Below are 19,974 nucleotides of genomic sequence, written 5' to 3'. Positions count from 1 at the left end.
TGTGGAGAGGGTGAGCAAATTTAAATTCTTGGGAGTCAGTATCTCAGAGGAACTTTTCTAGACCCAACACACTAAAGGCATCGTGAAGAAAGCCCATCAGTTCCTCTACCTCCTCAGCAGTTTGTGGAGGTTTGGCATGACTTTGGAAACCCTGGCAAATTTCTACAGAGGTGTGGTGGAAAGTGCACTGACTGGCTACATCACGGTCTGGTACGGGGGGACACCAATACCCCTGAGCGTAAAGCCCTGCAAAAGGTAGTGAACACAGCCCAGGACATCACAGGCAAAGCCCCCCCCCACCATCGAGAACATCTACGGGGAACGCTGCCGTCCGAGAGTAGCAGCAATCGTCAAGGATCCGCCCCACGCTCTATTCTCGCTGCTGCCATCAGGAAAGACTCGCACGCACCAGGTTCACCAACAGCTGTTACCCCTCCACCATCAGACTGCTCAATGACAGACTTATTTAAGGGCTCTTACTTTTGTACTTTATTGATTTTTTTTCCTCACTGTATTACACAGTTTGTTTACATTTCTTCATTTGTGTCCATTGAGTACAGTTATTTTGCACTGCCAGTAAGTGGTCATTCTGCCTGGCCCCCAGGAAAAGGAATCTCAGGGTTGTATGTGATGTCATGTACGCACTCTAACAATAAATCTGAAATCTAATCTAAATCTAATCTGCGTGAGGAAATTCTATGTACCTCAGTTTCAAATGTTCAGCCCTTTGTAGCTCTGTCCCCAAGTTTGTGTCTTTCCCACTAGGGGAAAACCTTTCAATATCTAGCCCACTAATTCTCCAGCTTTTTTTCCCACATACCCCCTTTCGCATCCCTTACTAACCACAGAACATTGGATGCCATGGATTCTCTGTGGTTAGTAAGGAATTACTAAAGGTGGAAAGTGAGTGGAAAAAAATAGGTTGAGAATCTAGCCACTTTTGGCAGGACCACTCTCTCAGCCCAGGAATGGGCTAGGCGGGTTTCCTTAGGACAGCCTCCAGTGCTATTACATTCAGAGGTAAGGAGGCCAAAGCTTTGCCTGGTGTTCTGGTGGGACCCCATCAACACCAGGTGCAACTGGAACGAAACCTCCCTATTCTAAACTCCAAGCCCTCTCCCAGTGAAGGCCAATATGGACCTTTGGCTTCACAATGACTGGTTGGACGGGTTTGCTCACATTTTTTTATGAGGGAGCCCCTCTTGGCACTCCGTTTGCATTGCCAAAATGCTTCGGTGCTCAAACACAGTTGAAGGTGGCTAGAACTCGTCTGAGAGGGGCTCTCATTTGGTCTGGACTACCACACACGGTTAGCGCAACGCTGTTACAACGCCAGCGACTGGGACTCGAATCTGGTGCAGTCTGTAAGGAGTCTGTACGTTCTCCCTGTGTCTGTGTGGGTTTCCTCTGGGTTCCTCCCACCCTTCAAATAAACCTTACGGGGGTTTGTGGTTAATTGGGTGTAATTGAGTGGCATGGGCTCGTGGGCCGAAACGGCCTGTTACGAAGCTGCTTGTCTACATTTAAAAAATTTAACAAATTGTTTCCTGTGGCAGCCAAGTGTAGGAGCTGTGGCAGGGAATGGGCTCCCCCCTTCCCCACCTCCCCACCTCCCCCATCTCTGTCTGGTTTAGGAGCAGGGTGATGGAACCCCTGTGGAACAGTTAGCGCTGTCTAATATGAATGTTCTGTATGGGCTGGGCCGCCCCGTATCTGGAACTTTGTGATGATACGACCACCAGCCGCCTGCAGGGGGGCAATCTCTGTATCTGCAGGAAGACCACCTAAGGGGCTGATTCCCCCTGGCTGGCTGTCAATCAGCTGACCCAAATATAGACCTGAGCCGGCCCCTCTTGAGCCAGTCACATGGGAGCCACCGAAGCATGAACTAGTATTCAGACTTTTACCTGCATACAGCCTGTTGTATAGCCTTTCGAGTTTTGTGCTCGCTCACTGTTACCTCAGTGCTCCACAGACTCCTCCCCTCGGATCCCCATAAAGGGGGACACGCCCAAACCCCTCCCTCAGTACCTGCCTTGGAACTGGGCCAGCAACGTGTGAGACGTGTCTGCAGTTTATGCTTACACCCTATTAAATACGACTTTTAGTCTGACATGAGTTATTGATAGCATTTCAATTTAATCACCATACTTTTGTGTTATGGACAAGGCAATATGGGCTAAAGCTCCATAAAATTTGATGAGTGACTGCATGACCTCATCACCTTCATGAGATGAAAAGACGTGTGGAGTGAAGATGATAATCAGGACCTGCTCTTCATGCAGGTTGGCCACCACCTTTTGTAAATGATCAGAGACTACAGTACTTAAACGGCCGCTACGGAGCTCCTGCAGAAACAGTATTATACCCCGATGAACGCCATCTATACCAGGTATATTCTGGGTCATTGCAGACAAGCACCTGGTGAGTTTGTAAACGAGTATATGGGGATTCTGTAGGAGCTGGAACAAGCCTGTGGCTGCAGAGAAGGTTCTGCTGCAGTCCACTTAGAGGAGCTGATCTGAGGTGTATGTGTAGGTGGCTTCAGGTCAGATCACATTCACCAGAGACTCCTAGAAAAGTGTGATCGGAGCCTACAGGAAGTCATGGACCCAGTCAAAATGCAGAGGTCTTTTCTGGCAATGCAGCCAGTACGTGGGGAGCACGGGTACCACCATCTTGGAACGTGGGATCACAAGTCTCCACCATCGAGCACCTGAGGTTCCACTCCTAGGGCCACGCGAAGCATCCACATAGGAACTGCCCAGCCAGAGATGTGACTTGTTCTGGCTGTGGGAAGAAGGGGCACTACAAAAGGGAATGAAGGTCCAAACCTTCCTCCAGCAGTGCTGCATGCAGGCAGCAGCCGTCACCGTCATGGACTGTGTCACTTCCAGCACCAATTCTGGTTGGGGGGTGGGGTGAGCTCAATGCGACCAAGGGTTTGATAATCTAGGACGGCACTACTTCTGGCGGCGAGGAACAGCTTCGCTTGTGTGGCATAGGTGCCACCATCTTGGATGCCGCCTCTGAGCCAGTGCAGTACCAGTGAACTGGACAGTGACCAGATGTTGGTCTCAATCATCCTGGCCCAGAACAGCCTGCACCAGCTAGCTAGGTCCATAACGGACATTGAGTTAAACAGTCGCGTTAAAAACTGTCTATTCGATATCGGGAGCACGGAGGGCTTCATACACCCAGTCACAGCACGGCGCTACCCCCTCAGGATAACTCCAGCTAAATCGGGGTCTGTGTTGCAGCGAGGCAGTGACTTTACTGACCGCTGTGGCTCTGCCCCCCTGAAGTCCTGAACCCCAGCCTCAGCGTTCCAGGTGCTAGAGGTGCAGACTGCTCCCATACCGTGTGGGGACACCCTCACTGCAGTTACACCTGAATGACCTGGCTCGGATTTTAAGATTGAACCTTCTTGTCCTGGAATCCTCCTCCCAACTCTCCTGCCAGGGGAATGGCTTTCACCCTCTCGATATTGAGTATTGAGTACAGGAGTTAGGATGTTATGGTGAGGTTGTATGAGACATTAGTGAGGCCAAATTTGGAGTATTGTGTGCAATTCTGGTCTCCAAACTACAGGAAAGATATCAGTAAGATTGAAAAAGTGCAGAGAAAATTTGCTAGGATGTTGCCGAATCTTCAGGAGTTGAGGTACAGGGGAAGATTAAACAGGTTAGGACTTTATTCCTGGGAGCGAAGAAGAATGAGGGGAGATTTGTTAGAGGTTTACAAGATTATGAGGGGTATAGACAGAGTAAATATGAATAGGCACTTAGATTAGGAGAGAAAAATACGGGAGGACGTGGCTTTAGGGGGAAAGGGGAAAGGTTTAGTGGGAATATTAGTGGGGTTTTTCCACTCAGAGAGTGGTGGGAGTGTGGAACAAGCTGCTGTCTGATGTGGTAAATGCGGGCTCACTTTTAAGAATAAATTGGATAGGAGGGGTCTGGAGGGTTATGGAGTGGGTGCAGGTCAGGGGGACTAGAGGAATGATGTTTCAGCGTAGATTAGAAGGGTCAAATGGCCTGTTTTCTGTGCTGTAATGTTCTATGGAGGGGAGATTTGATAGAGGTATTTAAAATTATGGGGGGATAGACAGAGTCAATTTAGGTCAGCTTTTTCCACTTACGTGAGATACAAACTGAGGACATGGGTTAAGGGTGAAAGGGAAAAAGTTTAGAGGGAATATTAGGGAGAGCACCTCTTCACACAGAGAGTGGTGGGAGCGTGGAATGAGCTGCCAGCTGAAGTGGTGAATGTGGAAGAGGTATGTAGGGCTATGGCCTGGGTGCAGATCTGTGGAACCAAGGCAGAGTAGTTTGGCACAGACTAGAAGGGCTGAAGGGCCTGTGTTCTGTGCTGTAATGTTCTATGGTTCAAGAGCAGTTGTTTTCATCATTGAATTATTGCCTTTGTTACCAGCTGAAGTCTCTCAGTAACTCTACATGTCTCTACTATGCCCTACCATGCGGTGGATGAGATGTCTTGCTGGATCCCTCCCCAAACAAACTTTATCACTGCATCTTGGTACGGTTGACAATGTACTTGCCCCAATGTGACACGTGAAGGATGATCCCACTGGGGACAATCATGAGCATAGATGTTTATTGCTTCTCTCTGAATTTCACTTTGGGGAACACCATTTCCTCTTTGCACTGCAACTGGGTTCAATTTGGCACAGATGAGGTTTCCTGTAACCAGTGCTGACTCAGGGATTTCTGTTCCCATCTGCCCCACATCCCTGCTGCACAGATTTCTCACACACGTTTCCTCTGACAACCGAAAATATTTACGAGCTCCTTTTTCATAGATTAAAACCAGGCATGTGGACAAAAGGGGTTTGCGATCTGAAGACCATAAGGAATAGGAGCAGAAATCGGCTATTTAGTCGTGAACCGAGGGACCAGCGCATGGGCAGGCCGCTGGCGACTCGAGGCGAGGGAGCTGTGGGCTGCTGGACGCTGGTTCAAAACTGGCGGGAGGGGTACCAGGTATTGTGACCGGAATGCGAGGGGGTGCTAAGGGCGCTGAAGGTTTCCTGATCATGTCGGAGGTTTGGATCTGAAGCTCGGGTCGCCGATGGTTTGGACCGGACTCTGTGCAGTTGCGGGGGCTGCAAGAGCGCTGGAGGTGAATCCACAGACACTCATTGACTCTGGCGGGGGGGGAACGACACACTCTCTTTTGCTTCTCTTTCTTTGACTGTAAGGGGCGTCTAGGCAATTTCTGCTGGTGGCGAATCTGTCTACCTTACAGCAGGCAAAAAGGAATTTCATGTAATATGTTTTATTAATATGACAATAAATCAAATCTTGATCTATTTCCCCATTGCCCGGCCTCCCCATAACCTTTGATGTCCTGGCTAATCAAGACCCTGTCAATTTCTGCCTTAAATACACCCAATGACCCGGCCTCCACAACCACCTGTGGATTTACCACCCTCTGACTGAAGAAATTCCTCCCCCATCTCTGTTCTAAGCGGACGCTCTTTAATCCTGAAGTTGTGCCCTCTTGTCCTAGACTCTCCCACCATGGGAAACAACCTTCTACATCTACTCTGTCCACGCCTTTCAACATTAGAAATGTTTCAACGAGATCTGCCCCACCCCATTCTCCTAAATCCTAACAAATACAGGCCAAGAGCCGTCAAATGCTCCTCATATGACAAACCTTTCATTCCCGGAATCATCCCTGTGAACCTCCTCTGAACCCTCTCCAATGTCAGAATATCCTTTCTCAAATGTGGAGCCCAGCACACACTCTGTTCTCACTGCCGCCACCACGAAAGAGGTATAGGTCTTACAGACGCGCACCATCAGGTTCAGGAACAGCTGCTACCCCTCCACCATCAGACTCCTCAACAACAAAAACTTACTTTTGCACTTTATTGATTTTTTCTCTCTCTCCGTATTGCACAGTCAGTTTGTCTATATTTCTTTATTTGTTTACATGTGTACATTGAGTACAGTATTTTTTTTGCACTACCAATAAGGGGTAATTCTGCCTCACCCGCAGGAAAAAGAATCTCAGGGTTGTACGTGATGTTATGAATGAACTCTGACAATAGATCTGAAATCTTAACACTGCTCACATTCTCCCAGTGACACCTCACCAGTGCTTTATAAAGACTCCAACATTGTTACCTGGTCTTGAAAGGGCTGAGTTTTAAGGAGAGGGGCTGGATAAGCTGGGGGTCTTTTTCCTGGAGTGACTGCACCTTTATCATAGCGGATAGTGCAATGCTGTTACAGCGCTGTTGAATCCCGCCCTGTCTGTAAGGAGCTGGCACGTTCTCCCCGTGTCTGTGTGGCTTTTCCCCGGGGGCTCTGCATTTCTCCCTCTGTTTGAAATGTGCCAGGGGTTGAAGGTTAACAGTATATAAATTGGGTGGCGTGGGTTTGTGGGCCAAAATGGCTGTATGTCTATTTTAAAAAAAATGAAGGGGTAAACATATAAATATATTAAAAAATCATGAGGGACATAGATAAAGTGAATTGTTACAGTGATTTTCCTACGTTAAGGGAGTCCAAAATAAAGCGTATTGGTTTAAGATGAGAGGGGGACAGGAGGGGCAACATTTTCCATGTAGAAGGTGGTGGTTGTATGGAACAAGTGAGCAGAGGAAGCAAAATTGCAGAGTTAAATTACATTTCAATATAAAAAGTGTCGAGGAATACAGGCTAAACACAGGCAAATAGAGCTCAGGTTGGCCAGCATTGGTGGGTTGGGCTGAAGGGTCTATTTCTGTGTTTGATTCAAGGCTCCATGAAAGGAGAGTCAGAACGAGATGGACATCGGGGAGGGACAGGGAGTGCTGCTGTGACCGTCACTCTTGCAAGTCCCCTAACATCATCCTATTTCTCTGCCTGCTCACCTCTTACAACCCTAATTCCTTTCCCTTCAAACCATTTTTCACTTTCCCTCTGCACCATTACCCCCACCGTCTCTTCCTACCAATTTCCTCTCACCAGCCCCTTTCCCCTCTTATTGCTGTTAACCTAACTTAACCCCCTTCTAATTCTAAGCACACATGTATGTAATATGTTCAGGAAAGTTCTTTGTTTTAAATGTCCAGTCATTCACTTCTCACTTCTCCAAGTTCACCAGTATCAGGCAATTCTTATACTGTGCACAGAATTTAACAATTATGAATTTTCAACAGGCTCTGGTGTTTAAAGTTAAATGGTTACAGCTCAGGAAGGTTCTTGTTGGTTTTAGAGAGAAATTTGTTGCTCGTTGGACACACACAATCTGATTTCCTCCAAATGGCCACTTCAGTGTCTTGCCGAAGAAACTTGCCCCCTCATGGGTTTTCCAAATGATAACCTCTTCTTCCAGGTCACCACTGAGTTTTTCTTGTTTCCCTTATTTCTCTTGCCAGCCATTTACTCTTGAAAGGTCTACAAGGGTTTTGAACAGGCTGAGCAGAACTCACAACTCATCTTCAAAATGGCTTTTTTCAACAAGCCTGCCAGCTTGCCATTTTGCAGCATCAGCTGCTACTATAGAACTGACCTCTCTCTCTCCCTCCCCCCCCTCTCTCTGAGACAAGATCCTGTTTGTTTTTTTCTCTGCCTGCTTGTAAAAACCAAAAACGTCTCCCAAGGCTCCAAACCCAATCTTTGAAAGATCTTATCAGTACTTGTGAGCCTGGACTTTATTGCCCATACACAATAGATCAACGTTCTTCATTACTTCTGCAAAGCCAAGTGGAGCCTCAACGTCGAGCTTCAGCTAAGCTCTTGCATTTTAAATGAGATGTCTTTTGTGAAGTGTTACTCAGTTTGTGAGGTGACCTACACTAAACCCCCCACAATCTATCTCTTTTAAAGACATATTTATTCATAACCATACTAATATAACCCGTAACAAGTGGAAAAGCAGTCAGTATTCCGGTTAAATGTGGCCCAGTGGAATCAACACAAACAGCTTCCTATCCCGGGGCAATTGACTGAGATATGGTGGAAAAAGGGCTTTGACTTTCTTAATAAGTGCATCAATGCTGCATCTTTGAGCCTCAAGCGTATACTTGCCACAAATGTAACAGAATGTTTTGCAGATGTTGGGATATCGACAAGACATTTCTGCTGTATTGAATCTTCCTGAAGACCGAAGAGCATGTGCATCAACATGCACAGCATCAGTATTTGTGAGCTGCTTTTATAGCCTGCCTGCATCTATCCTGACTAAACATGCCCAGGCCTAAAACAACATTTGCATAGCATCTGCACTGGGTGCATGCCCAGGCACGCTTGGACTGACCAAAACAACTTGTTTTGTGGGTACCATACTAGTCGACTTAATATAGGACAGGAAATCACAAAAATAGGTTATAGCTAAACAACGGTATGTGATAGGAACATTTTAAGTCAATTTTCGTGATCAGTAGCCCAAAATCCATAAAATACACCCAAAAGTGTTCAGGAAGCAAAAATCTTCATTGTTTAGTGTTATTATTTGGTTGTAGTCGGAGCTTACTGTGCGTTCATTTGTTGTCTGCTGTGTTTCCTGATTCTCACTAACATCGACAAATACTTAAATTTTAATTGAAATTTTTTTTAGATGCACAGCACAGTAACAGGCCCTTTCAGCCCATGAGCCTGTGCCGCCCAATTACGCCCAATTGACCTACACACCCACTACATTTTAAAGGGTGCGAAGAAACCAGAGCACCCAAAGGAAACCCACGCAGACACGGGGAGAACGTACAAACTCCTTACAGACAGTGCGGGATTCGAACCCAGGTCACTGGCGCTGTAACAATTAACCATGCCACCCCAATCCATGGAGGACCTGTCCTCATTGTGATTGGAAGCTGGTTCAATAGCTGTAACATTTCCGTGACATTTTGCTCAGGTGCCTCAGGATGGGGAACATCTCAAACCGCCCCCCCCATCCCACACACAAACACCACGCGCACAGGCACGCTGCACAAACACTGGCTCAGCGCGCGCGTGCAGTCGCGAACTCACTTATTCTGCGAGTTTCCAAACTTTCCAAAGGGATCCCCCGACTGACCCCCGTCTCCAGTGAAGATGTACAAGTACCCGTCGTCTCCAAAGAGGAGCTGCCCTCCGTTGTGATTGGAAGCCGGTTCCACCACCTCCAGGATCACCCTGAGAAGTTAAGAGCACCCGTTAATCAGAGCCATGGAATGCTAGGAGCAGGCCATCTGCTCAGCCGAGCCCGCTCTGCCATGCTGCTTAGATCACCACTGGAGCTGGGGACTCAGCTCCACTTCCCCGCCTGTTCTCCTTAACCCTATTCTTCAAACATCTATGGTCTGCGTTTTAAATACAATCAAGGGGAAGGCTCCTACTGCTCCTTGGGCGGAGAATTCCACAGCTTCACTACTCTCTGGGAGATCTATCCAATCGCCCAGTTACTGTGAAATGCTTTGAGAGGTTCGACATGGCCAGAATTAACTTGTGCCTCAGAAAAGGCCTGGAATTTGATTCACCTATCACCACAAATGCTCCACAGCACATCAGAATCTTGGAATCAGAATTTACTGTCATAATCAAGTCATGAAATTTGCTGTTTTGTGCCAACATTCACAGTGCAAACGTTGCTATAAATCAGATTTCAAAAATAAATAAGTTGTGCAAGAAAATAGCAGAAAGTGAGGTAGTGCCTGTGGTTCATTGTTCCTTCAGGAATCTGACGGCGGAGGGGAAGAAGCCGTCCTTGTGCTGCTGGGCGCTCGTCTTCAGGCTCCTGGACCTCCTTCCCGATGGTGGCAGAGTGAAGAGGGCACGGCCTAGGTGGTAGGGGGCCTTTGAGGATAGAGGCTGCTTTCTTAAGACACCGTCTCTTGTAGACGTCCTCGATGGAGTGGAGACGGGAGTCCGTGATGCCACAGGCCCGAGTTAACAACGCCTTTTCCTGTCCTGTTCATTTACTCCTCCCGACCAGTTGGAATGGTCTCCGGGGTTCACCTATAGAAATTTGTCCGAGCTGCTGGTGGGCCTTCTTCGTGATTGTATCGACATGGAGGCTCCAGGACAGATCCTCAGAGATGTTGACCCCCCCCCCCCCCCCCCACTACTGAGCCCTTGATGAGGACTTGTTTGTGTTCTCCTGACAATTCTTTTGCTGATGTTGAGCACAAGGTTGTTTGTTGTGACACCATTCAACGAGCTGCTCCATCTCCCTCCTGTTCGCTTCCTCACTGCCGTTTGTGATTTTGCCCACAACTGTGGTGTCCTCGGCAAACTTGTAGATGGCGTTGGAATGGTGCCTGGCCACACAGTCGTGGGTGTGCAGAGAGATGACCAGTGGGCTAAGCATATACCCTTGGGGTGAGCCTGTGTTGATCGTCAGTGAGGAGGAGCCATTGTTTCCTATTCATACTGACTGTGGACCTGATGAGGGAGATCCAATCTCACTGGCTCTCCACTCAGCCCTGGATCACCAGGACAACAGCAACACCTACATCAGGCTGCTTTTCATCGATTACAGCTCACCGTTCAACACCATTATCCCCTCAGTGCTGGTCAACAGGCGCCAAACCCTGGGCCTCTGCAACTGGATCCTGGACTTGCTCATCGGAAAAACCACAGATCAGTAACGATTTCTCCTTCTCACTGGCAATCAACACAGGTCCACCCCAAGGATATGTGCTTAGCCCACTGCTGTACTTGCTCTACACCCACGACTATGTGGCCAGGCACAATAGTTCCAAGGCCATCCCCAAATTTGCTGATGACATCACGGTCGTCGGCAGAATCACAGACGGCAGTGAGGAACCATACAGGAGGGAGATAGATCAGCTCGTTGAATGGCGTAACAATAACAACCTTGCTCTCAACATCAGCAAAACCAAGGAGATGACTGCGGACATCAGGAAGGGAAAGTCAGAGAACACAAACCAGGTCAGCAATTTTGGGTGTCAACATGTCTGAAGATCTATCCTGGAGCCTTTATGTTGATGCAAACATGAAGGGGGTTCACCAGCAGATTTACTTTGGAAGAAGTTTGAGGAAGTTAACTTTATCATCAAAGATGCGAGCAAATTTCTACAAGTGTACCATGGAGAGCATTCTGTCTGGTTTGGCGGTGCCTATGCATAGGACAGGAAGAGGCTACAGAAGATTATAAACTCAGCCAGCGCCATCAGTTGCTCTATCGAAGACATCTACGGGGGGGGGGGGGTCCCTCAAGAAAGCACCCTCTATCCTCAAGGATCCCACCACCACCCAGGCCATGCCCTCTTCACTCTGTTACCATCGGGAAGGAGGTACCAGAGCCTGAAGACGAGCACAAGGACAGCTTCTTCGCCTCTGCCATCGGATTCCTGAACGGATAATGAACCACAGACATGGCCTGACTTTCTCCTCTTTTGCTTCTTTTATCTATAAAAATGTAATTTCTCGCCATTTCTTACACCTGCAAAACAACAAATTTTGTGACACACGTTCACAAAAATAAATTTTGATTCTTGAGTCCCACCTGCCAGTGGAAATGACCTGCCTGCTTTCATCTTATGGAGATTTTTCATGATTGTATTGTCAGAAGATTCGCCCCTCACCCTTCTGAGCTCCAAGTGACCAGTTCTCACCTTTCTGACCTTGGGTCCAGGGCGTTCATGTTGCTGGGCAGGAGGTGGAACTCGCTGATGCGGATTCTCTCTGCCTTGCGGGCGTAGATGGAGTAATAGACGTAGACCTTGCTGTTGCTCTTGAATTTGGGGTGGAAGGCCAGGCCCAGGAAACCCCTCTCGTCGCCCAGCCACGGGGAGGTGAGCACGGCCTCGGTCAGGTTCAGGAAGGGCCGGCTGAGCTTGGAGCCATTGGGCAGGTAGGCCCACACCAGGCCCATCTGCTCGGCCACGAAGAAGCGGTGGGTGCCGTCGGCGGCATGCACCATGGCGACGGGGTTGCGCAGCTGATTGGCCACCTCGCGCAGGCAGAGCTGGAGGCAGCCGTGCGCGTCGGCCTGGACGCGGCCCAGGCCCACGTTCAGCCGGCTGCTGCGCAGGACGTTGGGATAGCAATAGTCGCGGTCCCGCAGCACAAGCAGGCCGCAGAACTTGTCGCGGTCCGGCTCCAGGCGCTGCATCCGCTCATCTCCGGTCAGCAGGCTGAGGGTGGAGCGGCACAGCTTCCAGAAGTCGGTGCAATAATTGGTGCACAGGCCCGGCAGCTGGCGGACTGGTGTGTTGGCATCCTCGGCATCATACAAATGAGCGGCAAACGGCGAGCATTGCTGTGTGTGAGGGATAGGAAGGGAGAGAGAAAGGCAGGCACCGAATTACACTTTGGAGAATCCCATCCAAAGAAACAATCACCCTCTCTTCTCTCCCCACAGCTGCTGCCCAACCTGTTGAGTCTTTACTCCGACCTCCCCCTCCCCCGCCAGCAACTCCTGGTTAGGCCAGGGAATACCACCCTCTGCTCTCCCGCCTAACTACACAAAAGATATCAATAAGATAGAAAGAGTGCAGAGAAGATTTACTAAGATGTTGCCTGGGCTTCAGGAACTGAGTTACAGGGAAAGGTTAAACAGGCTCGGACTTTATTCCCTGGAGTGAGGAAGAATGAGGGGAGATTTGATAGAGGTATTTAAAATTATGAGGGGGACAGACAGAGTAAACGTAGATCGGCTTTTTCCACTGAGGGAAGGTGAGATACAAACCAGAGGAGATGGGTAAGGGTGAAAAGGGAAAAGTTTTGGGGGAACTTCTTCACACAGAAGGTGGTGGGAGCGTGGAATGAGCTGCCAGCTGAGGTGGTGAATGCGGGCTCAATTTTAACATTTAAGAAGAATTTGGACAGGTACATGGATGAGAGGGGTATGGAGGGGGGGAGGGGGTGATGCACTGAGTGCAGGTCAATGGGCTTGGGCAGAGTAATAGCGTGGCACCAGACTAGAAGGGCCAAAGGGCTTGATACATTGCTGTAATTTTCTATCGTTCCATGCTTCTGTGGCCGCAAAATCAAATAATTGTTTGGGCTGGAAGTCTGAAGTGAAGAGAATAAATAAGGGAATACCGCAGAAACGCAGCAGGTCGGGCTGTGTCCACGGAGATGAATGGGTCTGTCCGCAGCCTCATCGATTGCCAATGTAAGGATAAAAATCAAAGATACCGTATATTCTCATGTAAGCGTCAAATTTGCAAACAATTTTTAATGTTAAATTTATGGGGTAGACTATGACATGAGGGGCTGAAATTCACACTAGGATCCAAGACACCGTATCAGTAGCAGAACTCCATATGAATAAAGGACAAAAGTACCATGAATTAAAGTCATAATCCAGAATCTGTGCATCAAAACACACCCTACTCTGGGGGAGGTTGGGACCACGGTAAGTATCTGCGTCGCCAGAGGTGTCGGGAGATCAGATGGGCGGAGAGCTGGGGCCGAGGTAAGGGTCTGCATTAGAGGTGTCAGGAACCAAGGAGAGAGTCCATGTTCAAGGTGTCGGGAGCTCCAATGGGCGGGTGGCCGGAAGGGACTAGGGTCGACTTTTACATGAGATCTATGGAAAATTCCAGATTTTTTGGCTAGAAATAGGGTGTGGGGGGGGGGGGGTGGTGTCACCTTTTACATGAGATTGACCTTTACACGAGTATATAGGTACCACCTGGATAGCCTCAACAACATTGACATTGACCCATGCAGAATGATTTGGACTGCTTAGAAGAGTGGGCTGAAAGGTGGCAGATGAAGTTTAATATCAATAAGTGTGAAGTGCATTTTGGGAAGAATAATCAAAACAGGACATATACAGAGAAGGGGAGGGCATTGAGGAATGCAGAGGAACAGAGGGATCTTGGAATAATGGTTCATCATTCTTTGAAAGTGGAATCTCATGTGGATAGGATGGTAAAGGAGGCTTTTGGTATGCTGGCCTTTATAAATCAAAGCATAGAATATAGGAGCTGGGAGGTGATGTTGAGATCGTTCAAGGCATTGGTGAGGCTGAATTTGGAATACTGTGCAGTTCTGGTCCCTAGATTATACAAAGGATATCAATAAGGTAGAGAGGGTGCAGAGAAGATTTACTAAAATGTTGCCTGGATTGCAGTATCTAGAATATGGAGAAAAATTGAATAGACTGGGTCTTTATTTATTGGAACATAGAAGGTTGAGGGGGGATTTGATAGAGGTATTTAAAATTATGAGGGGGATAGATAGAGTAGATGAGGGTAGGAGTGGAATGAGGAGTCATAAGTTAAGGGTTGGGGGCAAAAGTTTAGAAATAACATAAGAGGGAGCTTCTTCACTCAGAGAGTGGCGGCTGAGTGGAATGAGTTTCTGGAAGAGGTGGTTGCGGCAGGGTCAATTTTGTCATTTAAGAGAAGGTTGGATGAGTGCATGAATGTGAGGGGATTGGAGGATTATGAACAGGGAGCGGGTAGGTGGGGCTTGAGGAGATCACTTAAATCAGTGTGGACTAGAGAGGCTGAGATGGCCTGTTTCCATACTGTAATTGTTATATATGGTTATATGCTGGGTAACCCCACTGTTGTCCAGTTCCACTATTTCCATTTCTCCTCTATCTCGTGGACAGGAACAGGCCTTCACCTCAGGTGTCCACATGCCACCCAAATTAAAGTGAAGCTCTGCTGACCATCTACCCTATCAACACCTCTCTCAATCTTATAAATCACTATCAGGTCATCCATCAGCCTCTGACATTCCAGGGAAATCGACCCACTTCTCGCTCAATCCTCTCCTCTCGACCTCTGTCCAAAATCTGATAACATCCGAGATCCTGACCCCCTTGATTTTCATGCCTGCCATCTCCCCTTCCCACTTTAGTCTCAATAAAGGGTCCCAACCCAAAATGCTGACTCCATGGACTTTGCCTGACTCAGTGTCCTCCTGACCTCTCACTGTGCATCAGCATTTTGAGCTTGGACCTGAAACCTCATCGGCGTCTTTCCATGGATGCTTCCTGGTCTGTGGAATCCCCTCCACCTTCTCTTTGCTGTTGGATCCATGCAGGGTCATAGTGCAGCAGGGATTGATTTTAAGAGCAGGGAGGATCTGCTGTAACTGTACAAGGTCCTGGTGAGGCCGCATCTGGGGAACTGCGTGCGGTTCTGGTCTCTTTACTTGAGGAAGGATGTGCTGGCTTTGGAGGCGGTGCAGAGTGGGGTCACCAGGTTGGTTCCAGAGGTGAGGGGGTTGGCCCATGGGGAGGGATTGAGTTGTCTGGGACTGTACTCTCTGGGATTTAGAATTTAGAATGAGAGGGGATCTTATAGAAATATAAAATTATGAAAGATATAGATAAGATTGTAAGTAAGTAAGTTGTTCCCATTGGTGGGGGAGACCAGAAATAGGGTCATAACCAAGATCCAGGGGAGTAGATTTAGGACGGAAATGAGGAGGAACTGCTTTTCCTAGAGGGGGGTGAATCTGTGGAATCCGCTGCCCATTGAAGCAGTGGAGTCAACCTCAGTAAATATATTTAAGACGAGGTTGGGTAGATTTTTACAGAGTAGAGGAATTAAGGGATAAGGGGGAAAAGGCAGGTAGGTGGAGATCAGCCATGATCTCATTGAATGGTGCAACAGGCTCGATGGACTGAGTGGCTGACTCCTTCTCCTATACTTTATGCTCTTGTGTTCCTCCATTTTAATAATAACAACACTGAAGAGATTTTTAGTAGGTGAATGGACAGGAAAAGGTTAAGGGATATGGGGAAACCGCAGGCAATAAGAGTAGATTAGAAGGTCACCCTGAACAGCATGTATGAGTTGGTCGAAGGGCCTCTTTCTGTGCTGTACGACTCTGGGACAGTCCTTTCTACACCCCCTGCAATTATTCTTCCTGAAGTCGCTTTTAAACACACTGAAACGCTGGAGGAACTCAGCCGGTCTCGCAGCGTCCGTAGGAGGTAAAGATATATTACTGACGTTTTGGCCTAAGCTCTTCTGCAAGGTATAAGTGAAAAGCAGGCAGGCACCTGAGTTAAAAGGCTGGGGAGAAGGAAAGAAACGACAGGGAGAGGAATACAGACCAACAGGCAAAAGGTGAAAATTGGACATGGATGGGTCACAGGAGAGAGGGAAGGTGAGAATTGACTGGGGGAGGGGGGCTGTTTTTGGGTGTGGAAGTAGAGTTGTGGGAAAAGACTATAGGGAAAAAAGAGGTAAGAGAGGTTGAGAGAGAGGAGACATATATGATGAGGGGGGGGGGGAAACGGAAGATGTTGATGTCATCCAGTTGGAAGGTGCCCAGAAGGAAGATGTTTCTCCAATTTGCAGGCGGTCTCAGTCTGGTCGGGCACGAGACCATGGACAGAAATGCTAGTGAGGGAGTGGTGCAGTGAATTGGAATGGTGGCGACTGGGAGCAACCCCTCATCTTCCATCTGCGAACCCTCCAGCTGAATGACATTAATATCGACCTCTCTGGCTTTCGTTAAACCCCCTCACCTTTCCTCCAGTTCTGGACTCAGAGCCAACATTCTTCCCCCCATCCCCACCTATTAATTCCCACCTTCCCTCTCTCCTGTCCTGTCTGTATCCAATTATCACCTTTGGTCTATGGTCTGGACTCCTCCCCTTGCCTTTTCATTCCTTCTCGCCATCCTTTTAATTAAAGAAGGGCTCAGGCCCGAAACGTCGGCAATGGATCGTTACCTCCTCGGGACTCTGTGAGACTGGCTGAGTTGCTGCGTTTACTACAATCACAGCGTCTGACAACTTTCTATGATTCACTCCCTTTGTCTGTTTTAAGGGCACGGTTTGATTCTGCTTGAAACACATTCTTACCCTGCGGAATAACAACGTCAGCGCCATCACACCAATTAACCCTTACCGCCCTGAATAACAGTGCAATCAAGCGTCCATAAAGGACAAAGATATGTTGATTAATCCTACCAATTAACCCTTAACTTGCAGAATGACAAAGTTAGTGCAATCGTACAGAAACTTTCTCACCCTTGCTGAATAATGAACATGTAACAACCACAATATGATTAACCCTAAACTGGCTCAATAAAAAGTGATTGCCCTTGTAATGGACCCTGAGCATGCTGAACAGTAGAATCCTAGAAACCCACAGCTTTCTAAAAGACTATTTGATTCACTTTACCATGAACTGTTCAATGTACAGTTTGCCTGATCACTTCATTGCAAAGACACTTGCCAATTAAAAAAATTTAAACGTAGACATGCACCACTATAACAGGGCCATTTTGGCCCACGTGTCCATGCTGCTCAATTCAACCCCAGTTGACCTACAATCCCTGGTACATTTTGAATGGTGGGAGGAAACCGGAGCCCCTGGGGAAAATCCACGCAGACACGGGAAGATCGTACAGCATTTCGCTAACCGCTATGCCGACCACAAATATTTATCATGTATCCTTCTTTCATTTTTTTTTCTGCTTTTATTTGAATGAAATAGACTCAGAAGAGTTAATTTTATTTTCAAAAGAAGATGATTCATTTCTGGAAAAATAAGTAAATTTCAAAAGCTCTGCCTCAAAAATGCTCCCATCTTTAGCAGGAGACTGATTCCAATTATAATTTTCAGTGGTGTGGGGACCAGAAAGAACCAGAGACTGAGTCAGTGGCTGTGGGAACATCTCTCACAAGCACTGGGTAAAATGGAAAGCTCAAGCCATTAGAAGGGCAAAAGCCTCAGGTGGCTGGGAGTAAAGGGATGGTTCAACAGTTAGTGTAGCTGCCTCAGAGTCCGTGTGTGTGTGTGGGTGTGTGTGTGTGTGCGTGCATGTGCGTGTGCATGTGTTTTTGTGTGTGCGTGCGCGTGCGTTTGTGTGTGAGTGTGTTCATGTTTGTGTGTGTATGTGTGCTGGTACACCACTGGCCTACTGCAGAGGGCAACCTCTATACCTGTAGGAGTGTAAGGGGACAGGACCGACACCTGGCCAGCTTTCAATTAGTTGGCCTGAATGGATCATGCCCCACCCGGTCGGGTGTCAATCACCCTCCGGGATATAAGCCTGCGCCAGCTTCCCGAGGCCTCACTCAGAGTTGCTGCAGCCACGGCCAGCCTGGCTCTGTGGAAGTCTTTGTGGATTAAAGCCTGTTGTACAGTCTTTATCTTTGTGTGTGTCTGATTCTGGCTAATAGCGCACCACAATGTGCATGTGTGTGTGTGGTTGAGTGTGTGCAGATGTGTGTCTGCACATGCGCTTTGTGTGATCTCCCTTTGAATGTGGCTTTCCTTCCACATTTGAAAGCTGGCCTATTGATAAGTTAATGGGCCCCCAATGTTGGTAAAAGTGGTAGAACTGGGGAGGGGGGCAGAGTCGATGGAAATGCAAGAGAATGGAATTTGTGACTCTGGAGTTGAAGGGCCTGCTTCCATCCTTATGATTCTATGACAAATGTGGGATAGACCGTAGCCTGTTGGACTTCATTCACAATAAATTATTTACAAAGAGAAAATTGCTCAGAGTCTGTTCCCCAACCTTCATATCCATACATTTCCATAACTGGGCCTTGTTACATTCAATTCTATTTACACCATTGCCATCCCTGTGGCATCTTGCTGCTTCTCCACCCCCCCCCCCCTCCACATTGTTTGAGGGGCTTCCTCTCTGTCTCAGTCCTTCAGTGTCTGGTGAAGGGCAGACTCTAGCCTATGCCCCTTCCCCACAGCGCCCTCGCGTTGGCTGTGCCAACCCTCAGTGCGTCCCTCAGCACGTACTCCCGCAGCCTGGAATGTGCCGGTCGGCAGCATTCCCTCACCCACATCTCCGTGTGCTGGAAGACCGACAGGTTTCGGGCAGATCAAAGTGCGAGTTGAGGGTCTTCCAGCAGTTCTGGATGTCAGACTCTGTGTGTGTCCCTGGGAACAGACAGAAGCCTGTTGGAGACCTGCTTTCTACTGAATCATTTGCAGGATGTGTCCCAGACTCCAGAACTGAGGAGACAGTGTAGAGTTGAGTCACATGTAGCGCAGACTTAGTAAGGCCAGCAGATCTCTGCCCCAACAGGACATCACTGAACAACACGCTGCTTGACGTTTACGGGCTCTCTCATTTCATGACAGGATTATTTAATTAAACATTAAAATTCACCAGCTGGTGCGGTGGGATTTGAACTCTAGATTTTCTTTGAATTACTGTACTCTTGCAAATGGAAGGTGACATGCTTACTGCAGCAGTTACAAAGGCCCGCAATGGGGACCAGGGTTCGGATCCCGCGCTGTCTGCCTCCCTGTGTCTGTGTGGGTTTCCCCCGTGGGCTCCAGTTTCATCCAGTTTGAAATGTACGGGGTGGGGGGGGGGTGGTTGTAGGTTGATTGGGTGTAAAATGGGCGGCACGGGCTCTCGTGGGACAGAAAGGCCTGTTACCGTGCTGGATGTCGAAAATTAAAAAATCAATGAACATGGGATACGGGGCACACGGCCGGCGGGCAAAGGGGGAGCGTGAAGTAAGAGTACGAACATGCAGACAGGAAATGGCAAGTCAACCTCTTGGAGAGACATTCAGCCCATCTCTTCTATACTGACCAAGATGCCAATTCAAGATGGTCCCATCTACCCGTGCTAGTCCCCATCCCTCCAAACCTTTAGTGCCACGGACGTCCATTTAGCTGTGGCAGACTGAATACCCAGATGTGCTGCGTCCAATTTTCAGTGTTGAATTTTTACCTCAACACCACTAACCCCATATCCCTTGGTTCCCCTAATTTAATTTTGATTTATTTAAATGTAGAGATAGAGTAACGTGCTGTCCCTGCCTCTACCACCGGAATCAACTGATGTGCCAACGAACCCTATATGTGTTTGGAGGGTGGGAGGTAACCCATGGAGAACATACAGCTCCTTGCAGATGACGCTGGGGGTTTAAACCTGGGTTACTGGCGCTGAAATAGTGTGGTGTTAACTGCTCCGCCCTTGAGGCCCCATATGCTCCCTCCACTCCTACTTCCAATCAGCAAGGGTGGCACAGTTGGATCGACGCTGTTACAGCACCAGAGTCCCGGATTTGAACCCAACGCTGTCTGTGAGGAGTTTCTCCCTGTGT

At 48.2% G+C, this 19,974-nt stretch overlaps 2 protein-coding genes across 4 annotated transcripts in view; one reads left to right on the top strand and one right to left on the bottom strand.

Annotated features, from left to right (window-relative positions):
* The window catches only part of tunar (TCL1 upstream neural differentiation-associated RNA), a 49,696-nt gene that overhangs the window by 6,615 nt on the left and 23,107 nt on the right, over positions 1-19,974 (top strand). The window lies entirely within an intron of this gene.
* The window catches only part of LOC138749054 (HHIP-like protein 1), a 34,711-nt gene that overhangs the window by 13,764 nt on the left and 973 nt on the right, over positions 1-19,974 (bottom strand). For all 3 annotated transcript variants that reach the window (XM_069910111.1, XM_069910113.1, XM_069910112.1), the window contains exons 2-3: positions 11,573-12,219; positions 8,985-9,128 (exon numbers count right to left, since the gene is read on the bottom strand). In XM_069910111.1, the coding sequence (XP_069766212.1) occupies positions 8,985-9,128; positions 11,573-12,219 (791 nt within the window). The remainder of the gene's footprint in view (positions 1-8,984; positions 9,129-11,572; positions 12,220-19,974) is intronic.

This window comes from Narcine bancroftii, chromosome 13, assembly GCF_036971445.1.
Source record: "Narcine bancroftii isolate sNarBan1 chromosome 13, sNarBan1.hap1, whole genome shotgun sequence".
NCBI classification, from domain to species: domain Eukaryota; kingdom Metazoa; phylum Chordata; class Chondrichthyes; order Torpediniformes; family Narcinidae; genus Narcine; species Narcine bancroftii.
Note: the sequence above shows the minus strand (reverse complement) of the source record. Positions and strands in the feature narration are given on the sequence as shown.